Source organism: Pleurodeles waltl, chromosome 2_1 (genome assembly GCF_031143425.1).
Source record: "Pleurodeles waltl isolate 20211129_DDA chromosome 2_1, aPleWal1.hap1.20221129, whole genome shotgun sequence".
In the NCBI taxonomy this organism is placed as follows: Eukaryota; Metazoa; Chordata; class Amphibia; order Caudata; family Salamandridae; genus Pleurodeles; species Pleurodeles waltl.
In genome coordinates, this window is record NC_090438.1 from 201,567,938 (window position 1) to 201,593,157 (window position 25,220).

Genomic DNA, 25,220 nt, shown 5'->3' on the forward strand with positions numbered 1-25,220 from the left:
GGGCGTGGTTTGAAGCCCAAAGAGAGATTACAGAATGGACGGAGCACTTTGTGCTCACCCATAAAAAGGCAGGGCACCAAAACAGTCACAAGAGCCACACACAAAGCCATTGCGAACAAAACCAACGCTCCCAAAACAGCACAGAAGAAGCTGAGACAGCAGGGCACAGGCCAAAAAACGCCATGGGAGGCCAAGAGCCCAAAGCATGCACAAGCGGAGGCCCAAACCTGAATCAATCATACCTAACCCCCAAAACCTGCCAAGAGCAGAGTGCAGCAGGCACCATCTGGAAGAGCCAGCCGAAGGCACCCCAAAGAACCAACAGCCTGGACCAAAAAGGAGGGGAGCGGCAACAGAACCAGACATCACACAGAGACGGAAGAGGCAGCACAGACCCAAGCGACCCCTGTCCTACCTGCCAAGCACCCAGACCGACAAACACACAAGGGAGACGGCACAATCCCAGCGTATCATCCAGTGCAACCCCGCAAATACAAAGAACAGGGAGGCACCACAACAACCCCACCATACATGGCAGAGGAACATACCAATGATGCATAGGGAGCGCGGCACCTGCAGAGTGGGGGGAACCGCGTGCCTGACCCAGACCAACCGTAGTGCCGCATGGCGGAGGGGTGAGCCACTACGGAGAAGTCTCTGCTGCCATCCAGCCCGATTTTTTTTTCTTTTCCCCGGAACCGTCCTGCCATGGAGAAAGCAGCCACAAAGTGCAAGCACCATCATTGGCCCCCCTGACACCGGAGAACAGGCCCCCCATCACTGCAGCATGGTGGTAGCCCATAGTAGTCACCAAACAGAAGCACAGCCCACAGAAAATGAAGAAACCGCCAAGCGGTACTCGCTCCAGAAACACACCAGCAGCTGAGCCGAAAGCACACCTCCCGCACATACTCGGCAACAACAGTGTCCCAAGGAGGAAGTCAGGCAAGCACCCGGCTTCCTGCTTCCTCCGCAAGGCTCCCAGCTGCCCAGCTGACTAGGAGACTCTCCAAGCAGACTGCCACCACTGGAAAGAAGACAAGGGACCGAAACCCACATCTTCCCCGGGGAAGGGTAGCGCACTTGCAGAAACCGGCAACCTGCCACCCTACAAGGGAGCCAGAGGACAACACACTGGCAAACAAGGGTCTGCCCAGCGGCCACAGAGAGGCAAAATGGCGGCACCTTCAGAGCAAGCCCAGCAGACTGCAGGGAAAAGCCTCAGGAACAGCAGTTGTCCAAGCCTGGCAGGGACAACATCCCCAAGTCCCCGTCCTGTCAGAAGACATAAAAAAAGAACAGGCGGAATGCTGGGGAGTGGTTACCCCAGCATTCCTCATGTTCTTTTTTTTGTCGTGGAATTAGTTATCTGCAATTAGTGATGAATGGGATGAGGACTAGAGGGACCTGGGGGTAACTGCCTATACCTCCAACAACCAATCAAGTGACATTAATTTCCACAAAGTATGCAGTTTAAATAATGGCGCCTCACTTGCAAACCTACTTTTAAGGCCATATCTGGCTGCCAAATCATATTTAGCAGTTAGACTCATATCTCTCAGATGCAAAAATAGCACATGTTAAAAGCAAACCTTCTTTGCAACTGCATCATCACTAAGACTGGTTCCGTCTTACAATTGATTTTTATACAACCCATATTATATATTTTCTGATTTTACATTGTGTTTCTGTTTTGTATAGAGCTCCGTTAGACAAGTACACGTGGTCTTCGGGGTATTAAACATAATAAATACATAAAAAAATACACGTTCGCCTGAATAAGATTAATAGAAAATATATATGAAAGGGGGAACGAAAGAACATGTAAAAAAAAAAATAAAAAAAAAAAATTAGGTTACAACCTCTTTTGGGGGGGTAGAGGGGAGAAAGAGGAAGGGGCCTCATCCGAAGAGCCACGTCTTGAGCTTCTTCCTGAAGATGGCGAGTGACAGGCTTTGTCCGAGGTGCAGGGTGAGGTTGTTCCAGCTCTTTGCTGCAGTGGAGGTGAAAGATCGTCTCCAGCAGTGGTTTTGCGGATGAGAGGGACTGTGGCCAGGGCCATTTGGGCAGAGTGGAGGGATCTGGCGAGGGTGTGGAAGGAAACGTGGTGGTTCAGGTAGACTGGTCCTGCGTTGTGTATGGCCTTGTAAGTGTGGGTGAGAAGCTTGAAGGTGATTCTCTTCTCGACCGGTAGCCACTGGAGGGGCCTCAGGTGTTGGGAGATGTGTTCTCGGTGTGGGAGGTACAGAATGAGTCTGGCGGAGGCGTTCTAGATGAGTTGAAGTTTTTTGATGTTCCTAGCTGAGGTGCCGTCGTAGAGGGCGTTGCCGTAGTCGAGCTTGCTCGTGAATAAGGCATGGGTGACTGTCTTGCGACATCTGAAGGTCTTCCGAAGTTTGCAGAGTGTGTGCCAGTAGGAGGAGGCGACAGAGTTTACTTGGCGGATCATGGATAGGGAGGAGTCAAGGATGATTCCTAAGTTACGGGCGTGCTCGGTCAGTGCAGGGGGCGGGGGGGCGCTGAAGGATGGGGGCCACCAGGAGTCATCCCAAGTTGAGGTGGCGTTTCCAAAGATGATGAGCTCTGTCTTGTCGGAGTTGAGCTTGAGGCAGCTTTCTCTCATCCAAGTAGCAACGGCTTCCATTCCTGAGTGAAAGTTCATTTTTGCTGTGTCCGGGTCTTCGGTGAGGGAAATGCTGAGTTGTGTGGTATCAACATATGACACGATGTTCATACCGTGGCTTCCGACGATGGCAGGAAGAGAGGCCATGTAAGTGTTGAACAGAGTGGGACTCAGTGAGGCTCCTTGGGGCACTCATGTGGGTCTGGAGGTGTACGTGGGAGTCTGACCCTCCGAGTCATCCCGGAGAGGAAGGAGTGGATCCATTCCAGGGCCTTTCCGTGGATTCCTATGTTGTGGAGTCTGGCGTGCAGAGTGTTGAGGGAGACAGTGTTGAAAGCTGCTGAGAGGTCGAGGAGTACGAGTACTGCGGTGTGGCTGTGGTCTAAGAGTAATCGGATGACGTCGGTGGCTGCCAGGAATGCTGTTTCCGTGCTGTGATTGCTGTGGAAGCCGGACTGGGAGCTGTCCAGGGAGTTGTTGGCCTCAATGAAATTCCGTAGATGTGCGTTGACTGCTTTTTCTAGTACTTTGGCGGGATAGGGTAGCAGCGAGATGGGCCGGAAATTCTTAATTTCTGATGAGTCGCCAAAGGTTTCTTCAGGAGAGGGCATATTTCATTGTGTTTCCAGTCCTCAAAGAAAGAGCCCGTGCTAATGGAGCAGTTGATTGCGTTACGAAGCTTGGGGGCGATGGATGCGCTGGCTCTTATGTATATGTGGTGCGGGCAGGGATCCAAGGAGGCTCCGGAGTGGGTGCTGTTCATGATGTTGACTGTTTCCTCTGTGGCGAGTGTGGCCAAGTCACGGATGGTCTGGGGGGATTCTGGGGTGAGGTGGGGGAGGCAGTCGCAGGTCCTGGTGCCAGGATTTTCTGGGAGGAAGCTGTCGTAGATGTCCTGGATCTTGTGGTGAAAAAAGGAGACAAGTTTGTCACAGAGGTCCTGTGACGGGGGATGCTGGTGGCTTCGGAGGGGGTAGGGTCTGAATCTCGTTGATGACTGAGAAGAGTTCCTTTGCGTTGTGTGCGGAGGAGTTTATGCACTCCCGGAGTGCGTCCTTCCTTGCGCTCTGGATTTTTCATCGGTGGGCAGCGGTTGCGGCTCTGAATGAGGAGAGGTCTTCACTGGATTGGCTGTTCATCCATTTTCTCTAAATGTCTGCAGGTACGCTTTGATTCTTGGAGTTCGGTAGTGAACCAGCTGGCTTTCTTAGATACACATTTGTCCGATATCAGCCGGAGAGGGGCTAGAGTGTCGGCGCATACGGTAGAAGAAAGTAAGCCTGCCACTCACTCAGGGTTGTGAAATTTAATAAAATATCTACTTATTCATGGGCCAGGATGCTTCATCAATCTACTTGCCCTTTAAAAAATCTACTTGTCCCTTTAGTGCCGTGTAATGCGGCAACAAATTATGGCACCAATGCATTATATAGGAACTCTGATTACAGCCTCTCTAATTATGCCAGGGCTCATACTATGGTAGGGTTTGGATACTAGCACTTACCTTATACTGCCACGTTTATGCATAACTAGACACTGGGAGAGGAGGTAGCAGTAACTAATAGTTCCAGGCTTGGAATGTCCTTTTGAGTCTGTGCAAACCTACTAACATGCATGTTTTAGGGGGTTTCACCAACTCTTCGCTATTCTTTTCCCATACTGAGAAAGGTTGGACATTCACTACTGATAAGTACAGAAGTATAATTTCTTCCAGGGTTGGGAAAAAAGGTGGTTGGAGGGAAAGTGAACTTGTAAACGATCAACAGATTTTCTCATTAGCAAATCTACACATGCTTAGTTACTCATTTTAAAATGCAGTTCTCAGATATTTTGTAGGAGTACGATTTCCTGGCCTAATGCTGAAAATTCTTGTGAATTCATGCAAGCTGTAAATCTGCACTAATGCAAGGACATATACTATGGGTACACTTTTGTGACTTTCTTTAAGAATTGGCACCCCTAATTAAGTCTGGTGGTCTCCAAGATGTTATGCTTTATTAAAATGCTGTCTCTTTCTCTATCTACCAACTGGCTTCACTGTAAGTGACAGCATTCTGCTCTTTCACAGGGAGGAAATCGGCACACAAAGTAGTTTATTCAGTGCCAGGAATGTTGTAGCAATGTGCTCTTTTTGAGAACAAAAATTAAATTTTTATTTTTGGCAAGGTTTGTTATAATGGTGAGGGCCTAGCAGCTCCCATAGTTGTAAAGAAGTACAAAAACATGTCAAAACAAGACACATATTGACCGAACCAAAAGGCTAACCACTAATGTCAGACCTTTAGGCGTTCCCAATGCTTGTTTATTTTCATAATCTTCTTGAAACGCGTTACCCTGATTTTCCATTAGGAACATTTTTGGGAAATATCAGTATGCATCAACACATTTTACTAAATGATACTTCAAAGAAGTGGTAGCTAACATTTCACAGTAGGTTATTAAAACTTAGATTTTTACCTAACTGCATTTATTGTGAACAATTGATTTTGAAAGCAAAGAATCATCAATCTTGCTGTCAAGATTTTACAAATATTTGTATCGATCAGACAGCATTATGGGAGCAATATACTTAGCTCAAATTGTTAAACTTTGTAAACGTGTGTATACATTTTTATACTGGAACCACTCTCATTAGTGCAGTCTGAGGCTTACAACATTTTATAAGAGCGCTTATCTTAATCATAAAGGCTTTGCATTAATGAACCTTAAATACAAGTACGAACAGCATTAACATATGAACACAAAATATTACCTTAGCTGCAGACAATGCCCTTCCCTGATCCATAATGTATTGGAAACTGGAGCCAAAGGGCTTGTGCTGCAGGGGATTGGGCCTACATGTCTCAAGGACAAATTAAATATGAAAACTTGCTGTCCCTGACACCAAATGATATGTCCTGGGACTGGGGTTATAGGAATTCCACATCTCTGACTCACGACAAGGAAATCAAAACCAATAGACAATATAATTAACAAAACAAACAAGATAGAAGGCTCACAATGCAATGTTAAGACTAAAGAAAACATAAAACTAACAACAAGGTATTTAGAAGCAACTAATACAAACCCATTTAGATCAGCGAGAAAGAGTATTTGGTTGCTGTCATCGAAACGTTGCAGAAAACTCTTTGGCTTTCACTTTCAAGGCTAGTATATATGTCAAATGTCACAGCCACTGAGCACTTACAGACACCAGACTCTCCACTATTATATGTCACAACAAGGGTATGTTGTTCTCATTGAAGAAAAGATTAAGAATGAAATGGGTATGGTTCCAGGTTGAGGTACCAGAAGAGGTCTGGTCCCTCCGGAGCAAAAGCCTGCACACACCCAGAAGCATGAATGTGGAATTCCTATCGCCCGACGCCCGGGACATCTTGTTTGGGGTCAAGGGCAACAAGTTTTTATGTTTACTTTGTCCTTGGGACAAGTAGGCCCAACCCCCTGCAGCACAAACCCTTTGGCTGCCTGTTTACAGAGAGTTGAACTCTCTGCAGTTGAGGTAATGTGTTTCCAAAAGATAATGCTGTTCGAACTTGTATTTATGGTTCATTATTTGAAAGCCTTCATTATTAGGGTGCGTGCTGTAAAGAAATGTTTTAAGGTCACACTTCACTACTGCCGTTGGTTCCAGTACAAAAAAAAAAAAACGTGTACACACATGTTTGAAAAGTTTAGACTAAGAGGCTAAGTATAATGCTCCCAGAATGCTCTCTGATTATATGCAAATGAAGTGTCATTTAGTAAAATGTGTTGATGCATGCTAGTATTTCCCAAAAATATTTCTAATGGAAAATCAGTGTAACCATTTTCAACACAATTATGGGAAGCATGAAAATAAACAAACACTGACAAAGCCAACTGATCTGACATACTTTTATACGTCTTTTAGTTTCATCAATGCGTGTCTTGTTTTGACATGGCTTTTGTAACACTTTATTGTTGTGGGAGCTACCAGGCCCTCAACATTGTAACAAACATTGGCAAAACCCCCCAAAAAGTTTTTGAACTCTTAAAGCACACGTTGCCACCAGCGGCATAACAAAGGCCCCGCAGCCGCCCTCCAGGGGGCCCCGTCAGCACAGCACCTGCCCTGAGTGAGTGTGGAGAGGGGGCTCCTCCATGTTCTTTGCAAAGGGGCACCCTCCAGTTTCGTTACGTCACTGATTGCCACTGTAGTTCCTGACACTGAACAAAACTACTTTGTGTGGCAATATGCTCCTTGTGGAAGAGCAGAATGCGATCACTCACAGTAAAGCCAGCCGAAAGAGAGAGAAATAGAAGTTTAATAAAACCAAAATGTCTTTGTTAACACCAGACCTAATTAGGGACCAAGACCCACATGTAGGTAGCTTTTTGCATGTCGCAAACAGCGACTTTCGCTGTTTGCGACGTGCAAAAAGCACATTGCGATGCACAAACCCAGTTTTGCGATTCAGTAACCTGGTTACCGAATCACAAAACGGGTTTGCGACTCGCAATTAGTAAGGGGTGTTCCCTTCCTAATTGCAACTCGCAGTGCAATGTAGGATTGTTTTGTGACCGCGAACGCGGGCGCAAACCAATCGCAGTTTGCACCCATTTCAAATGGGTGATAACACTTTCGCAAAAGGGAAGGGATCCCCATGGGACCCCTTCCCCATTGTGAATGTCACTGTAAACATTTTTTCAGAGCAGGCAGTGGTCCTGCGGACCGCTGCCTGCTCTGAAAAAATGAAACGAAAACGTTTCATTTTTCGTTTTTGTTATGCATCTCGTTTTCCTTTAAGGAAAACTGGCTGCATTACAAAAAAAAAAAAAAAAAAAACTGCTTTATTGAAAAGCAGTCACAGACATGGTGGTCTGCTGTCTCCAGCAGGCCACCATTCGTGAGGGGGTCGCAAATTGCGACCCACCTCATGATTATTCATGATGTGGGCATTTGCGAAGCCCTTGCGAATCACAGATGGTGTCAAGGACACCATCCTACATTCGGATTTGCGACTTGCAATTTGCAGGTCACAAATCTGAACCTACCTACTTGTGGCCCCAAATTCTTCAAGAAAGTCACAAAAGTGCACCCATGGTATATGTCGTACCCCTATAAAATATTTGTGAACTGTATTTTAGCGTGGGTAAATACGATGTGTAGATTTGCTCATGTGAAAATCTATTGAGCATTTGCAAGTTCATTTTCCCTCCAGCCACTTTCTTCCCAACCCTGGAAGAAGTTCTAATTCTGCCATTGTCAGGAGTAAATGTCCAACCTTTCTTATTATGGGAAAATATTAGAGAGAAGCTGGTAAAAATCTTTAAAACATGCAGGTTAGTAGGTTTGCAGACTCAAAGGCATTCCAGCCCTGGAACTATTGCTTACTGCTTCCTCCAGCCCCAGTATGCAGATCTGCAGAAAGGTGGCAAAATAAGGAAATTGCTACAGTAGGGATTGAAACTCCAAGTATTCAAGCCCTACTATGGTAGTAGCCCTGGCATAATCAGAGAGGCTATTAATTGCTGCCATAATTTGTCGCCACACTACATGGCACCAAAGGGACAAGTAGATCTTTTTACAGGACAAGTAGATTTGAGAAGCAACCTGTCCCCTGGACAAGTAGATAGTTTAATAAATTCCACACCCCTGCAGAAGGGTTTCATGCTTCATCATAGGGCCTGTTCCTCATCGAGCCGATGCTGCAATGCCCGACAGGCTCTTCGCTGGAGATCTTTTATGTAAAATGTTGTATGTCAAGTAAGGGTGTGCGGCTAGTGGTGTAGATCAGAAATACAAAGTTGTGAGTGTGAAGGAATGTGCAGGATAAAATAGACTAGGTGGTCCTCAGAGGAATTTTTATAGATGTGTCCACTTGTCTAATTAAAAGAATGGGAGTTTTCTAGAGAGGTTGTGATCTTCAATAGCTTAGTGGGTCAATTTCTTTCTTGGCGTTCCAAGCCAATACTGATCTTATGGCAATTCTTAAGGACTAATTGTTCTAATCTACACAGTGGTTGGAATCTAAACGTATGTGCTTTCAATAATTACCAATCACAAATCACCACCATTTGGTGTAAGGTTAATACCTTGTTATTATTATGGAACCGATCCCATTTGGGTATCAATTGTGTCCCCTTGAGTGAAGGCAGTGCAAAAGTTACTTAAAGTGTGCAACGCGGGGTGGCTTCCAGCAGTCAACCTAACCATGCTCTGCTTACCAATAAATTAGAGTGGTTGAAAAACCTGTCAAAGCTTTTAAAAGCACAAGAAATAAATGCAGGTAAATGGCAGCACTGAAGGTACTGGCAAAGGGAAACCAGAGGTCAGACCCAAATGAAAGCAAGCTATTGAAGAAAAACAGAATAGCAACATAGTTATCCTCTTGAAAACTTCTATTGAAGACTTCAAACGCAATTATGAAAAGGGTAATGGGTAACAGGCAAGTGCTCCCATGGCTGGGGGTGGTGCACATGAGAAGATGATCTTACTTATGAGGAAGATAAAAGATGTTAAAGGTTCCCTCAACCCCAATACTGACGGCTTTGTAGGTATCACTAATAGTCAGGAATATAACAGCTCCCTGAACGACTGCTTCATCCTTAACAGCTTGGACAACTCCCGAGGAGGTTTGGAGGATTTAAAAGAGAACAACAGTACATCAGAAGCTCATACTGGTTTGAACATTACACTGTCTATGCCCTCTATGAAAGGTTCAACTGTTCAAATGGTACATTCAAAGGCAGTTATGGAGATCCTGTATCTGATGCACTCTACATTATGTGTGATCTTAGAAACTTTGATCTGTACTGCTAAGCAGTAAACAATTCAACTTGTGCATTTGACTAATACAGAAAACATTAGAGGTAAACCTGCTATGGAAACACTGGTCATACACTACTACAGGTAATATATAATTTGGCACACCCATACAGACTACGTCATGGATCCCCTACTGGTTGATTGGACTGCCTTAGTATCACAAACCTTGAATATGAAAGCTAACTAAAGAAAAATCCCAAAAACGTAAGCAAATAAAAAATAAACCAAAACTCTTAGGGTCAGTAGTAAATGTAAACAATAAAGATGATAATTAAGTACAATCTATTGTCCAGGTTCCAAAGATGGAAACACTAAAATTCAATGTAAGACAACACAGATGGCAACCAACGTCAACTATATCTTAATCATATTGATGACACCTTAAAAAAATAGAATGAAACATTTTTTAAATGACAAAGATAAGACGTTCCAAACACGAAATGGACAAAGCCACAAATTAGTACACTAGAGGTGGTAAAGTTGTACTAGGAAAGGCAAAAGGCATTAATGATCATAAGGAGGCCAAGAGCGGTAAGAGTGTGTAGTAAAGGTACCCATAGGAGTGGTAGCGACCCTTGACCCAAGGGTAGGTCGCTCCCCCTGCCGCTGCAGCTCCTCCAGGTTCCTGAGTTCCTGAGACACACCTCACAGTAAGTAACCCCCCCTCCCAGCCCCTCGCTCTGCCCCGCGCTACTCACCCTCTCTCCTGCTCCTGCTTCTTTTCTTCTTCTCTGTTCTTCCTCCTCGCTCCTCGTCTGTAATCTTCTTCTGTACTCTTCTTTCCCCCGTCTTCACTCTTCTTCTCTTCTTCCTCATCTTCTTCTGTGGTCTTCTGCCCTCTGTTCTTCGTTTTCTGTATCTTCTTCTGTGTTCTTCTGTGTTCTTCCGGTCTTCCTTTCTTCTCTCCTTCCGGTCTTCTGATCTTCCTTTCTTCTCTCCTTCCGGTCTTCTGTTCTTCTGTTCTTCTTGTCTTCTGCCTTCGGCTCTTCTGCCTCCTCCGTCCTCTTCTCCCCGCGCCTGCCCTCCTGCTCCTGCCTCATCCCCCTCCCCCACTCGCATCCCCCTCTCTATCTCCCCTATCTAACCCGTTCACTATCTACCTCCCTCACTCCTCCTATCTACCTATCTCTCTATCTCTCTATCTCTCTATCCCACTATCTAACTCCCTCACTCTCCACCTCCTCCTATCCTCCTATCTCTCTATTTCCCTAACTATCGATTTCCCTATCTATTTTCTCTATCTATTTCTCTATCTCTCCCCCCTCCCTCACCCCCTCTATTACCTATCTTCCTATCCTCTCACTCTACCTCTCACCCTCACCCACCTCTACAACCCCCCCTCCCCTATCTTCTCAACCCTACTCCTATCTTTCTCCCTTATCTCCTAAACCTCCTAACACTCACCCCCCTCCACCCTTAAACCCCCCTCCCCCAGCTCTTCTCACTCTACCTGTCCCCCCCCTCGCGCTTTCCCGCCGCGACCTCCTGCACGCCCCCGCCCCCCAGCTCCCATTCGCCCCCACCTGACCCCTCCCCCCCCCCTACCTCATATGGCGGCCGCTGCGCGACAGTGGTAGCGACCCTTGACCCAAGGGTAGGTCGCTCCCCCTGCCGCTGCAGCTCCTCCAGGTTCCTGAGTTCCTGAGACCCACCTCACAGTAAGTACCCCCCCCCAGCCCCTCGCTCTGCCCCGCGCTACTCACCCTCTCTCCTGCTCCTGCTTCTTTTCTTCTTCTCTGTTCTTCTGTTCTTCCTCCTCGCTCCTCGTCTGTAATCTTCTTCTGTACTCTTCTTTCCCCCGTCTTCACTCTTCTTCTCTTCTTCTTCTGTGGTCTTCTGCCCTCTGTTCTTCGTTTTCTGTATCTTCTTCTGTGTTCTTCTGTGTTCTTCTGTGTTCTTCCGGTCTTCCTTTCTTCTCTCCTTCCGGTCTTCTGATCTTCCTTTCTTCTCTCCTTCCGGTCTTCTGTTCTTATGTTCTTCTTATCTTCTGCCTTCGGCTCTTCTGCCTCCTCCGTCCTCTTCTCCCCGCGCCTGCTCTCCTGCTCCTGCCTCATCCCCCTCCCCCACTCGCATCCCCCTCTCTATCTCCCCTATCTAACCCGTTCACTATCTACCTCCCTCACTCCTCCTATCTACCTATCTCTCTATCCCACTATCTAACTCCCTCACTCTCCACCTCCTCCTATCTTCCTATCTCTCTATCTATTTCCCTATCTATTGATTTCTCTATCTATCTATTTTCTCTATCTATTTCTCTATCTATTTCTCTATCTCTCCCCCCCTCCCTCACCCCCTCTATTACCTATCTTCCTATCCTCTCACTCTACCTCTCACCCACCTCTACAACCCCCCCTCCCCTATCTTCTCAACCCTACTCCTATCTTTCTCCCTTATCTCCTAAACCTCCTAACACTCACCCCCCTCCACCCTTAAACCCCCCTCCCCCAGCTCTTCTCACTCTACCTGTCCCCCCCTCGCGCTTTCCCGCCGCGACCTCCTGCACGCCCCCGCCCCCCAGCTCCCATTCGCCCCCACCTGAACCCCCCCCCCCTACCCTCCTACCTCATATGGCGGCTGCTGCGCGACAGTGGTAGCGACCCTTGACCCAAGGGTAGGTCGCTCCCCCTGCCGCTGCAGCTCCTCCAGGTTCCTGAGTTCCTGAGACCCACCTCACAGTAAGTACCCCCCCCCTCCCAGCCCCTCGCTCTGCCCGCGCTACTCACCCTCTCTCCTGCTTCTTTTCTTCTTCTCTGTTCTTCCTCCTCGTCTGTAATCTTCTTCTGTACTCTTCTTTCCCCCGTCTTCACTCTTCTTCTCTTCTTCCTCATCTTCTTCTGTGGTCTTCTGCCCTCTGTTCTTCGTTTTCTGTATCTTCTTCTGTGTTCTTCTGTGTTCTTCCGGTCTTCCTTTCTTCTCTCCTTCCGGTCTTCTGATCTTCCTTTCTTCTCTCCTTCCGGTCTTCTGTTCTTCAGTTCTTCTTGTCTTCTGTTCTTCTTGTCTTCTGCCTTCGGCTCTTCTGCCTCCTCCGTCCTCTTCTCCCCGCGCCTGCCCTCCTGCTCCTGCCTCATCCCCCTCCCCACTCGCATCCCCCTCTCTATCTCCCCTATCTAACCCGTTCACTATCTACCTCCCTCACTCCTCCGATCTACCTATCTCTCTATCCCACTATCTAACTCCCCCACTCTCCACCTCCTCCTATCTTCCTATCTCTCTATCTATTTCCCTATCTATCGATTTCCCCGTCTATCTATTTTCTCTATTTCTCTATCTCTCCCCCCCTCCCTCACCCCCTCTATTACCTATCTTCCTATCCTCTCACTCTACCTCTCACCCTCACCCACCTCTACAACCCCCCTCCCCCATCTTCTCAACCCTACTCCTATCTTTCTCCCTTATCTCCTAAACCTCCTAACACTCACCACCCTCCACCCTTAAACCCCCCTCCCCCAGCTCTTCTCACTCTACCTGTCCCCCCCTCCCTCGCGCTTTCCCGCCGCGACCTCCTGCACGCCCCGCCCCCAGCTCCCATTCGCCCCCACCTGACCCCTCCCCCCCCCTCCTACCTCATATGGCGGCCGCTGCGCGACAGTGGTAGCGACCCTTGACCCAAGGGTAGGTCACTCCCCCTGCAGCTCCTCCAGGTTCCTGAGTACCTGAGTTCCTGAGACCCACCTCACAGTAAGTACCCCCCCCCTCCCAGCCCCTCGCTCTGCCCCGCGCTACTCACTCTCTCTCCTGCTCCTGCTTCTTTTCTTCTTTTCTTCTTCTCTGTTCTTCTGTTCTTCCTCCTCGCTCCTCGTCTGTAATCTTCTTCTGTACTCTTCTTTCCCCCGTCTTCACTCTTCTTCTCTTCTTCCTCATCTTCTTCTGTGGTCTTCTGCCCTCTGTTCTTCGTTTTCTGTATCTTCTTCTGTGTTCTTCTGTGTTCTTCCGGTCTTCCTTTCTTCTCTCCTTCCGGTCTTCTGATCTTCCTTTCTTCTCTCCTTCCGGTCTTCTTGTCTTCTTGTCTTCTTGTCTTCTTGTCTTCTTGTCTTCTTGTCTTCTGTTCTTCTTGTCTTCTGCCTTCGGCTCTTCTGCCTCCTCTGTCCTCTTCTCCCCGCGCCTGCCCTCCTGCTCCTGCCTCATCCCCCTCCCCCACTCGCATCCCCCTCTCTATCTCCCCTATCTACCTCCCTCACTCCTCCTATCTACCTATCTCTCTATCTCTCTATCTCACTATCTAACTCCCTCACTCTCCACCTCCTCCTATCTTCCTATCTCTCTATCTATTTCCCTGTCTATCGATTTCCCTATCTATTTTCTCTATCTATTTCTCTATCTCTCCCCCCCTCCCTCACCCCCTCTATTACCTATCTTCCTATCCTCTCACTCTACCTCTCACCCTCACCCACCTCTACAACCCCCCCTCCCCTATCTTCTCAACCCTACTCCTATCTTTCTCCCTTATCTCCTAAACCTCCTAACACTCACCCCCCTCCACCCTTAAACCCCCCTCCCCCAGCTCTTCTCACTCTACCTGTCCCCCCCTCCCTCGCGCTTTCCCGCCGCGACCCCCTGCACGCCCCCGCCCCCCAGCTCTCATTCGCCCCCACCTGACCCCTCCCCCCCCCTCCTACCTCATATGGCGGCCGCTGCGCGACTGCGCAGTGGGCGCGCCAGAGGCAAGCCCGTCTGCGCCTGTCCCGCGCCCAGCGCCACGACCCCTGGTCCCCAGCTCTCCCAAGCCCCGCTGACCCGCTACGACCCCACCACACTCCACGCCCTCAACCCAGGACGCTCCAACACTTGCTTCCAAGCTCACCCCAAACGCACCCATGGACCCTTCGCCTGCAACTCCTGCAAACGCACCTTCCACCACGCAACAACCACGACCACAAGCCCACGCGCCATCAACCACCTCAAGTGCATCCTAGTCAACGCTCGCTCCGTCCACAAACACGCCATTGAACTCTGGGACCTCCTGGACTCCATAGCACCGGACATCGCCTTCATCACGGTGACCTGGATGAACGCCTCCTCGGCCCCTGACATCGCCACTGCCATCCCCGAAGGCTACAAGATCTCCAGAAAAGACCGCACCAACCAGGTAGGAGGAGGTATCGCCATCGTCTTCAAAGACTCCATCAGCGTCACCACCTCCACCGAAGACACCCCTCTTGCCGCTGAACACCTGCATTTTCAGATTCGTACCGATCCGAGGACCACCCTCAGAGGATCCCTCGTCTACCGTCCTCCCGGGCCACGCGCCCCTTTCAGCGACGCCATCGCCGACTTCATCTCCCCGCACGCCCTCGCCGGACTACATCCTCCTAGGTGACCTCAACTTCCATCTGGAACAAAACAACAACCCCAACACCACCACCCTGCTCGACAACCTCGCCAACCTCGGCCTCAAACAACTGGTGAACACCGCCACCCACATCGCCGGACACACGCTTGACCCCATATTCTCCGCCAGCAAACACGTCTTCTTCAGCCACGCCTCCGCCCTACACTGGACCGACCACAGCTGCGTCCACTTCACATTCCGACGCGAGACCCGCCACCTCCGCACCCAACCCATCCCTCGTCGACAGTGGAACAAGATCCCTGAAGAGCAACTCTTCTCCGCACTCGCCGCCAACCAACCCACCCTCACCACCGACCCCAACGACGCAGCCCTCAACCTCACAAACTGGATCTCCAACTGCGCAGATATCCTTGCTCCCCTCAAACACACGCATCGACAGACCAACACCAAAAAACCTCTCTGGTTCTCTGACACCCTCAAAGAATCAAAGAAAACTTGTTGCGCCCTTGAGAAAGCCTGGCGCAAGGACTGCACCGCTGACAACATGACCGCCCTCAAGAACGCTACCCGCGAACACCACCACCTGATCCGCGCTGCCAAAAGGAACTTTTTCACCGACAGACTGGACAAAAACAGACACAACAGCAGAGAACTCTTCAGCATCGTCAAGGAGTTCTCCAACCCCAGCGCCAACGCCGTCACGCCCTCACAGGATCTGTGCGAATCCCTTGCCACTTTCTTTCATCGCAAGATTAGCGACCTCCACGACAGCTTCGGACACCAGACCCAACCAAACACCACCGAACCGGCATCCACGGCCATCACCCTCAACAACTGGTCCCACATCAACTCGGAAGAAACCAAATCCATCATGAACTCTATCCACTCCGGCGCCCCTTCGGACCCCTGCCCGCACTTCATCTTTAACAAAGCCGACAACATCATCGCCCCGCACCTCCAGACCGTCATCAACTCTTCTTTTTCTTCTGCTACCTTCCCCGAATGCTGGAAACACGCCGAAGTCAACGTCCTACTAAAGAAACCTGCGGCTGACCCGAGCGACCTAAAAAACTTCCGCCCCATCTCTCTTCTGCCTTTCCCAGCCAAAGTAATAGAGAAGACCGTCAACAAACAGCTGACCACCTTCCTGGAAGACAACAACCTGCTCGACCCCTCACAAACCGGATTCCGAACCAACCACAGCACTGAAACCGCCCTCATCTCAGTCACTGACGACATCAGAACCCTGATGGACAACGGTGAAACAGTCGCCCTCATTCTGCTCGACCTCTCGGCTGCCTTTGACACCGTCTGTCACCACACCCTAATCACCCGCCTCAGCTCCACCGGAATCCAAGGCCAGGCCCTGGACTGTATCGCCTCCTTCCTCTCAAACCGTTCCCAAAGAGTTTACATCCCTCCGTTTCGCTCAGAACCCACCGAGATCATCTGTGGCGTACCCCAAGGCTCATCACTCAGCCCGACACTCTTCAATGTCTACATGAGCCCCCTCGCCAACATCGTACGCAAGCATGACATCATCACCACCTCCTACGCCGACGACACCCAACTTATACTCTCCCTCACCAAGGACCCCGCCAGCGCCAAGACCAACCTACAAGAGGGTATGAAGGACGTCGCAGATTGGATGAGGCTCAGCCGCCTAAAGCTGAACTCTGAAAAAACAGAAGTCCTCATCCTCGGCAACACCCCGTCCGCCTGGGACGACTCCTGGTGGCCCACGGCCCTCGGCACCGCACCGACCCCCACAGACCACGCCCGCAACCTCGGCTTCATCTTGGACCCTCTTCTCACCATGACCAAGCAAGTCAATGCCGTGTCCTCTGCCTGCTTCCTCACCCTCCGCATGCTCCGCAAGATCTTCCGCTGGATCCCCGCCGACACCAGAAAAACCGTGATCCACGCCCTCGTCACGAGCCGCCTGGACTACGGCAACACCCTCTACGCCGGGACCACAGCCAAACTCCAAAATCGCCTGCAACGCATTCAAAACGCCTCGGCCCGCCTCTTCCTCAACATACCCCGCAGCAGCCACATCTCCGCACACCTGAGACACCTGCATTGGCTCCCATTCAGCAAAAGGATCACCTTCCGACTTCTCACCCACGCACACAAAGCCCTCCATGACAAGGGACCGCAATACCTCAACAGACGCCTCAGCTTCTACGTCCCCACCCGCCTCCTCCGCTCCTCTGGCCTCGCACTCGCTGCTGTCCCTCGCATCCGCCGCTCCACGGCGGGTGGGAGATCTTTCTCCTTCCTGGCGGCCAAGACCTGGAACTCCCTCCCCACCAGCCTCAGGACCACCCAGGACCACTCCGCTTTCCGGAGACTCCTAAAGACCTGGCTGTTCGAGCAGCGATAACCCTCCCTTTTTCCCCTAGCACCTTGAGACCCGCACGGGTGAGTAGCGCGCTTTATAAATGTTAATGATTTGATTTAGGACAGAGGGCGCCAGGAACGATACTAACACCGATTTTGAATCAAAGGCTGGAATTAATCATAAGAATAAGGTGCTAAAGGAAAAAAGTGCTTTGCAGGAACAACGCAAATAACTGTATCTTACTCAGAGCCTGAACGGAATCCATTAAAGCAATTACATTAAATAGGAGCACACTACCCAAAATGTTCGCAACCATTCCAAAGTTGGATGGTATTTCAAGTAAAGATATTAAAGCAATCAATTAGATGTGTGTTTAATTCCAATAACACAACACACAGGTAGCCTTCCACTCTCTAATAATGTGAAAAGTGTTAAACAAAGTTGAAGAAGAAACGCATTATGTTGACATGCTAATGCCTTTAATCTTGATAATGATTACACTGGAAAGAGTTAGGAACAGACCCAGCTCAGTTGTAAGTTATTTTTTCCCTTGTCAGAGGAGCAAATATAGGACTGCTGGTCAATTGAGTGGAAGGGAATTTTACATTTGTGTCATGGAATATATTTGGGGATAAATAACAGATAAATGAAGTTGTCAAACATTAAAAACTCATTGAATGCTCTTTTATATAAGTGCAAGAGACTTGGTCCCTCACATCTCCAAACATGAAATGCTATCTCGCTTTTCATAGGGCAGCTTCTCATGTGAAAAAGGGTAGACATTGTTGTTTGCCTTGCAATTTTGATTAAACTTAAATTAATATGTCTGCGTGTACTGATATAGCACTTTCGCTAATAATATACTAATACTTGTTCCATCAATACTTTTTGAAATGGTTACGAATGTTGACTCTGTGGTAATTTTATATGTTTACTTATCTCCTGAAGAACTGTCCACAAATAAGAGAGAAGTGGGAAACAGAATGTTAGGCCTGACAGCTTAAGGGTGGTCTTCCCCCGAACTTTTTGCGTACCTTCCTCCATTTTCTGACCCCTTTTTGCAGGTTTTAAGACTTGGTGTACTTTATCACTGCTACCAGTGCCAAAGTGTGTATGCTATCTCCCCTAAATCATAGTAACATTAGCTTAACCCCAATTGGCATATTTAATTCACTTTTAAGTCCCAGTAAAGTGCACTAACTGTGCTCAGGACCTGTAAATGAAATGCTACTTGTGAGCCTGCAGCACTGATTGTGTTACTCACTTAAGGAGCCCTCTAACCATGTCTTAGACCTGCCACTGCAGAGCTAGTATGTGCAGTTTTACACTGTTATGTCCACCTGGCAAGATAAGCCTCTCGCCAAGCCTAAAACGTCCCTTTTTATCCATGAAAGTCACCCCTACGTTAGGCCCTTTACGACCCACAGAGCAGGATACAATGTATTTAAAAGGAAGGGCATGTACTTTTAAGTTTTAAATGCCCTGGTAGTGAACAACTCCCAGTTTCAATTTTCACTACTGCAAAGCCTATCTCTCCCATAGAATAACATTGGGATTACTGGGAATTACCAATCTGGAAGAGATAGATTTGTCAAATTTGGTGTCGCTGAACTCACAATTTAAAATCACAATTTATGGCGAAATAGGATTTTAAATTGCAGTTTTGAAAATGCCGCTTTTAGAAGGTTGGTATTTTCTTACTCTAGCCATTTGGTGCCTGCTGCCTGTCTCCAGTATACGTCTGGGGTCGGGTGACAGCTGGGCTTGTGCATTCCCTCTAGACAACAACACACAAAAGGAGCTAATATGTGACCTGTAAGCTATCAAGATCCTTGATGGACCATCAGGGGCAGGATGGAAGGGAGGGCCTGACACTTACTCTTGAAAGGGCAGCAAACTGCCACAAAGAGCTGCATACCCCCATGTAGAGAGTCTGGAGCCAGGGCAGGAAGGGAGTGCTCCTGTGAACTTCAAAGACCGTTCTTTGAAATCTCCTCCACTTCAAAGGCACAACTGGGTATAAGTGCTGGATCTCCAACACCACCAACTCAGTACCCTTCAGGCCCCATTGGATACTCTACCAGGAAGAACGACTGCTGTGCTGCTACAAGCACTGCCACTCTGCTGGACTTCTGCTTTGCTGAGCTGACCAGCTGGACCAGCTGAGCCCTCCTGCATGGAAGTGAGAAGGACTGGACCTGCATCTCTCCATTCCAGAACCAAAGTGACTCCAAGGCCTTGCCTCCTTTCTTCTGAAGTCTCAGGAACACAAAAGACTTCCAATCCACCTGCTACAGGTCCTGGACCTGTTTTCAACCAGCTCCTGACCCCATGAGGCATCTCTCCAGTGCTTAGAAGTGTTTTTTGGCTCCTGAAATCAAGCTACTGTGAATGGGCCCACTTACACCGGAACTGTACCGCTCACATGAAGAATAGCACAAGATGCTGCAAGTTTGTCTCTTTACATAGCCAGCATCGTAGTGAGGCTCCAGTCCGCCACACCTGGCCAACTCTTTGAGCCCGCGGACCACCACTAGGGACACTCTCCTTGCGCCTGGCAAACATCTTCCCCGCGAACGGGACTTGTGGCTCAATTCGTGAGAAGGTCAAATTTACCTGGGACTATATCTGACCAGTACTCCATCACAGTCGGCCTGAAATTTTGGATTTCCCGGTCCAATACAGTCAGATATCCCTGGCTGGCACTTTATGCGTCTAAGCACAACAACCAAGTTTATTCTTTAAAAATTCATATCTCGACTTCTACTTATTGGATTTTTGTCATTTTGGTCTTGTTTAGTTCATAAAATTAGGCTAAATAACCAGGAAGTCTTTTGTGTCATGTTTTCACTGTTTTACTGTTTGAAGTGTTGCACAAATACTTTGCCTCTTAAGTTAAGCCTGACTGCTCTGTCTGTGCCAAGCTACCAGCGGGTGAGCACAGGTTAATTTATGGCGTGTACCTGACGTACCCTGACCAGGCTTGTGGATCCTGCTTGGTCAGAGTGCATACTTCTACCAACCAGAAACCCAATTTCTAACACACAAGAAGAATACTAACCAACTTTGTCATTGTTATAGGCGGTGACTTCAATAGCTGAATGAATGAAACAGAGCTAGATGAAAATGCAGTTGATTGAAAGGTTGGCAACATAGTATTTCAAAATGCTAGAAGGTGTAAGAGGGAAAAATGTAATAGGACAACTCTTGCAAGAACCTGATTAGCTCTCTATTCTGCTACCCTTCTCTGAAAATTAGATTATTATTAGGACCAGAAGGATAAAAGGATGGTATATAGAACAGCATGGGTGAGCAATATAACATAAAACTGTGAGCAGGCACAAAAGACTTAACGGTCCATCACACATAGTACAAATACTATTACTAAAAGCTTTGAAATGTTAATGGCTAATGTCTTGGTACAGTTAACTTTGATATGCATATACAGAAGGAAGAATATTGTAAATATTTGGAGGTTTGTTCATAATGCCACAGAAAGCACATATAACCTAGAAAAACACCAACTGGAAGAAGCAGCCTATTAAAATGCTGGTCAATATAAAAAAAATAAACAATATTTGAATAGAAGGAAAAAAGAAGTGAGGCTCAAAGCATGGGCAAGGACGGATACTACTATAAAAGCAAACGATCCTGAGCACTTCTGGAGGCTTGTCTCAGATGGAGTTGGCAGAAGCATGTTGAAGTTTGCCTATGTATTGCTGCAGAGCAGCGGGTGCTTCATACACTCATAATGAGCAAAGAAATGCAGACTGAACGAAATAAATGGTGGACAGATAAAATAGCTTCTTCGCAAACTGGTGGTATAATTAAGGGCATTAGCAATAATTGAGCCGCCGGGCCTGATGATTTATCAAAACTGAACCTTAAACTAAACCCACATCTATGGGCCCAAACCCTTTATAAGTTATTTATTTATGCATATAATTGAAAAGGGTGAGCTACAAGAACAAGGATTTGACTCAATATTAAAACCAATATGTAAACAAGGGAATTAGAAAAATCTAACTTCTCATGAGATCATTTCTTCATTAGATGCCATTTTTAAAGTCTCTGAAAAGCTATTAGATTATCATCTTGATATGCGGGCCAATAAAAATAAATTAACAATGTTCAGACAAGCATGCTTTTGATCAGGAATGAGCACCAAACATCATATATTTAGCTTAAACTATACTGAGCATAAGTCCTCCATCCACAGGACCATCACATATTCAAAACATTAAAAACAACATTCCTCAAATACATGATAACAAAAAGAACCAAGACAAGACAACAATATTTTCAAGGGCAATATATAGAGACAACACACTCTGTCACTGTTTCCAGACACCTCTACTTAAAACATCACTGGGAGTCTATGTATTCATTTACACATCTTAAAGCCAGTGCATTGCAGAAGGTGCCTCAATAATATTGTCATATGGACAATATTGTTGAGCCACCATCTGCAATGTTCTTGTTAATGTTTTTACTATGTGATATTTTATGAACAACATTTTGTACCTGGAGTGGATTGTGCAATTTAGTATAGTAAATAATATAGATTTTTCTAAAACCCTTGTGATATGTTGTTTGTGGTATCCCTCTAGGATAGGTTTGGTGGAGTGAATGATTTTGATAAATAGTAGGAGTGTGGATTTTCGATAAAGCAGTGGTACTTGGGGACAGCTTTGGTTTTCTGTTTAACCTTTATGAGTCTTCACCATAAACTGGGGCTCTGTGTTTGTTGTTAAAATGCTAATAAAAAGTGCTATAGAATACAATTCAAATGCATGGTGATAACCTAGCAGCATTTGCTCAATAGTTCAGTACAGTAAGGTTAAAGGAAATCCGCAAAATGAACAAAAATTCTTACCCATGGTGATTCCCAAGCCAATATCTCCAAAGTTGCTATCTTCTTGCCTATGTCCTCTTACATAGTCAAATTGAGCCTGATTGCCTCTCTCCCCCACACAGTCTCATACGATATCCCAATTCCTGAAATATCCCTCCAGCCCCAAAACCACACTCATTACACTGCTCTCGCTAGAGGTCTCCCATAACCACTTAAGACTCCAGTGACAAGCAAGATACCACCTGTGCCCTTCTTCCTCAAAAATCCTTTATGAGCACTCACCTCAACGCATAATCCACCATTTAAACACTTCCAAAATCCACGACCTGCTCCAGCCATACTCAACAGCTTATTTGTCCTCTCTGACACAACCATAACAGAGCTCCTTTCATTAACTACTGTATTATATTCAAAATAGGTATAGCGATAAGGATAGAGTCCGAGAGGAATTCACCACATCCTAGTTCACCAATGATGTCCACCTAATTAAGTGAAAGGGCAAAGCTGTTGAAAAAGCATGGAGCAAATGTCAACAAATGGCTGAGCAGACTGTGGTAGGTTTTCTAGCGAAGTTACAACCCAGAATGCATCAGGCAAAAAAAGGCCACTTCTAATTACATAGGGAGAATTTATGAAAGTTAAAATCAATTCTTAAAGATTTACAAATAAAGTGTAGCCTTTTAATAGCAGAGGGTAAAAATGCCTTTGCCACTGAAGTCTGCAACAACTGGGTGTTTTTCTACACAGACTGACTCGATCCATTGCTGAAATACCTGTTGTTGCTTCTCTGGCTGTAACATCGACCACAATAAGTGCTTCTCACTGAATTCACCGCACTCCAAACATAGGGAAAATGCTTATATTTATTAATCCAGTTCTATCCCGCAGTGCTTGCAGTACCATGGTATATCGGGGAGTTTGAACTTTAGGTCTGAGGATATATGTTTGGCTGCCATGCTTTCCAATACTTTTGCAACGAAGAACAAGCCACAGAATGGTCTGAAGTTGGACTTGGTTTCATGTAGAGCCCTAAATTGTCTTTTGTTCTTGTAGCATGACAAATGATTGCATGAGTTGGGGCGACAATTCGCTGTATACACGAATATATTAAATAATCTCTTAAATGTGAGGGCCACTGTAGTAATGCCACTATTGAAAAACCTTCTGTTCCGTGTGTCTGTGGGGCGGTGCACTTTTATTTGATGAACATATTATTAATTATTCTTTTAATTAGGCTAATCTTTTGTGCCAATACTACAGGACCTCTGCAGCACTATGGGCCAGATGTAGCAAAGGGTTTTACCCATACTGTGTCTATGGGAAAATGTGTTCGTACATATGGCCCTATATAGCATTGAGGACAGTGTGTTCCTACCTCAGCAACAAACGTCCGCATAAGTGCTAGGAATCGCTTTAACTGGCATCACATACTTTTTAAACGGTCCCCCAAGTCAAACTGCAGTTCTGCATAGACTATTAAATTGCTCGTTCAGCAAACCTAACACAGGGCTTTATGAGCTAGAGCTGTGCAGTAACATTTTTTTCTTCTCGTGGAGCCACCTTTAGTGCTAGCACTTGACAAAAAAGAACTTTGAAAAATCTCTCTGAATAGATGTCTGCAAGACCTCACTCGGTTTTCACTGCCAGTATGTCATATTACGTCGTTGCCCCCTGTACCCCGCTGCCACTAGTCTATGCAGTCTATCTGGCTGCCACCTCTATTGGTAGTATCCACTGGTAGCCATTCTCTCTGTAATTCCTAGAGTTGCCACCGTCACCAGTGCGCCCTGGCAGCAGCTATACGTGCAGCACTTTCTATTTACCCACTTTCGCTGTGACTCACTGCTTACTTACTAACCCTGGATCGTTGCTATGGGAGAAGTGCCCCCTATTCAGTGTAGTCTGGTTTTCAACGACATTTGCAATGGTCAAAGATGCACCTACTACGAAGTACCACACTTAGCTTTCAATCTGATTGTATGTCAGTTTACAGTGTCCCTTTATTTACATTTATAGATTTTTGTAGCCTCGAGGGTAAACAGAGTATCCAGACTACAATCTTCATGGCACAAATATGAAGAGCCTCGCTGCGCAATTACCAACGTGCCTTGTGGTCCAGTCAATACATTACACTACAGCGTAATACGGCATTATTGGACTGATTAGATGTACAAGTTCTCGATTTGTAGTACCCCGTAGCATACATACCAATAGATCAGATTTAAACGGAAGTCACGTTTTTATAACCTCAAAAACGACTTAATTTTGGCTGCTTCCCCCCCCCCCCCCACTCCCGCCCGTAACTGCCTCTGCTGCTGCCGCAGAAGAGAATGAGGGAAATATATTCTCCCAACAATTCTCTTTAAATCACCCATTTTCCTTTTCTATTATGTCGCAGTGTATGCCGCAGCATCCTCTCTTTTTAGTTTCACCAGGTCGCCGCTGTCTTCCCACCGCTATTTGGGTACCACTCTTTTTGCAGTGCTCCCGGATGCCCTCTCTAGGTCACCCTGATTTTTGTTAGCCCTTTTCGCACAACCCTCAGTTGCTTCTCTCGCTATAGTGCTCCCAGGTTGCTCGTCTCTTTCCAAATCCACTCCACTGCTTGCTCATTTGGACTCACCCACTGGATGAACAAGATGCCCTTTTTACGTTGTCACTCAGGTATCACCCCTGAGAAAAGAAGGGACACCTTGCCTTGCCCCAGTTACCTGTCCAAGGTCTCCAAGCTGGGCTGGCGGACACTGATGTTTGGCTGACGGTTCACTGTTGCTGCTGCCACCGCCAAAGCTGGTGGCGCGGCAGGTCTGGGGGGTTTCCTGGCTGAGGTTACTGATGCTGCAGACAGTGAACTGGGCTCATAGGGCGGCAGTTTGTCCATGGCTTCCGCAGGATGCGCTCGGCTTCCTGCAAGCTGTTATCTGGCGGAGTTAGCGCACAGGAAGCGCAAGCTTGGGAATCCGAGCCGCTGTCACTTCCCTGCTCCTGCAGGACCCGTAGCCTTTGCCGACATGGAAGAAGGACTACCATAACAACGTACAGGAAATAAAGACGTCACCAAAACGGCTTCTTGGTACGGGCAGCTCTAAACTTATTGGTGATATAAATAATGAAACCCTCTAAAACGTTACAGTAAAACACAGTTTATTGTCATTTGCAAAGTTGCTTGAAAATACCTTTCGCCAAAATGTAACAAACAAGTAGAAGGATCGAGGTACCTGTAAAGTTCACATTATTTAATCTCTTCCACACAGTAATGGGAGTATAGTTGATATCAGCTACAGAAGTGTAGAATTATTTGTCAATTTAAGTTTGCAT

General features: G+C 47.1%; 1 protein-coding gene across 3 annotated transcripts in view; it reads right to left on the reverse strand.

Moving 5' to 3' along the window:
- Positions 1 to 24,917, reverse strand: part of MTMR1 (myotubularin related protein 1) — a 403,694-nt gene extending 378,777 nt beyond the window's left edge. For all 3 annotated transcript variants that reach the window (XM_069212405.1, XM_069212404.1, XM_069212403.1), the window contains exon 1: positions 24,614 to 24,917. In XM_069212405.1, coding sequence (XP_069068506.1) covers positions 24,614 to 24,783 — 170 coding nt within the window. In that variant the 5' untranslated portion in view covers positions 24,784 to 24,917. The remainder of the gene's footprint in view (positions 1 to 24,613) is intronic.
- Between the last annotated feature and the right edge of the window lie 303 nt (positions 24,918 to 25,220).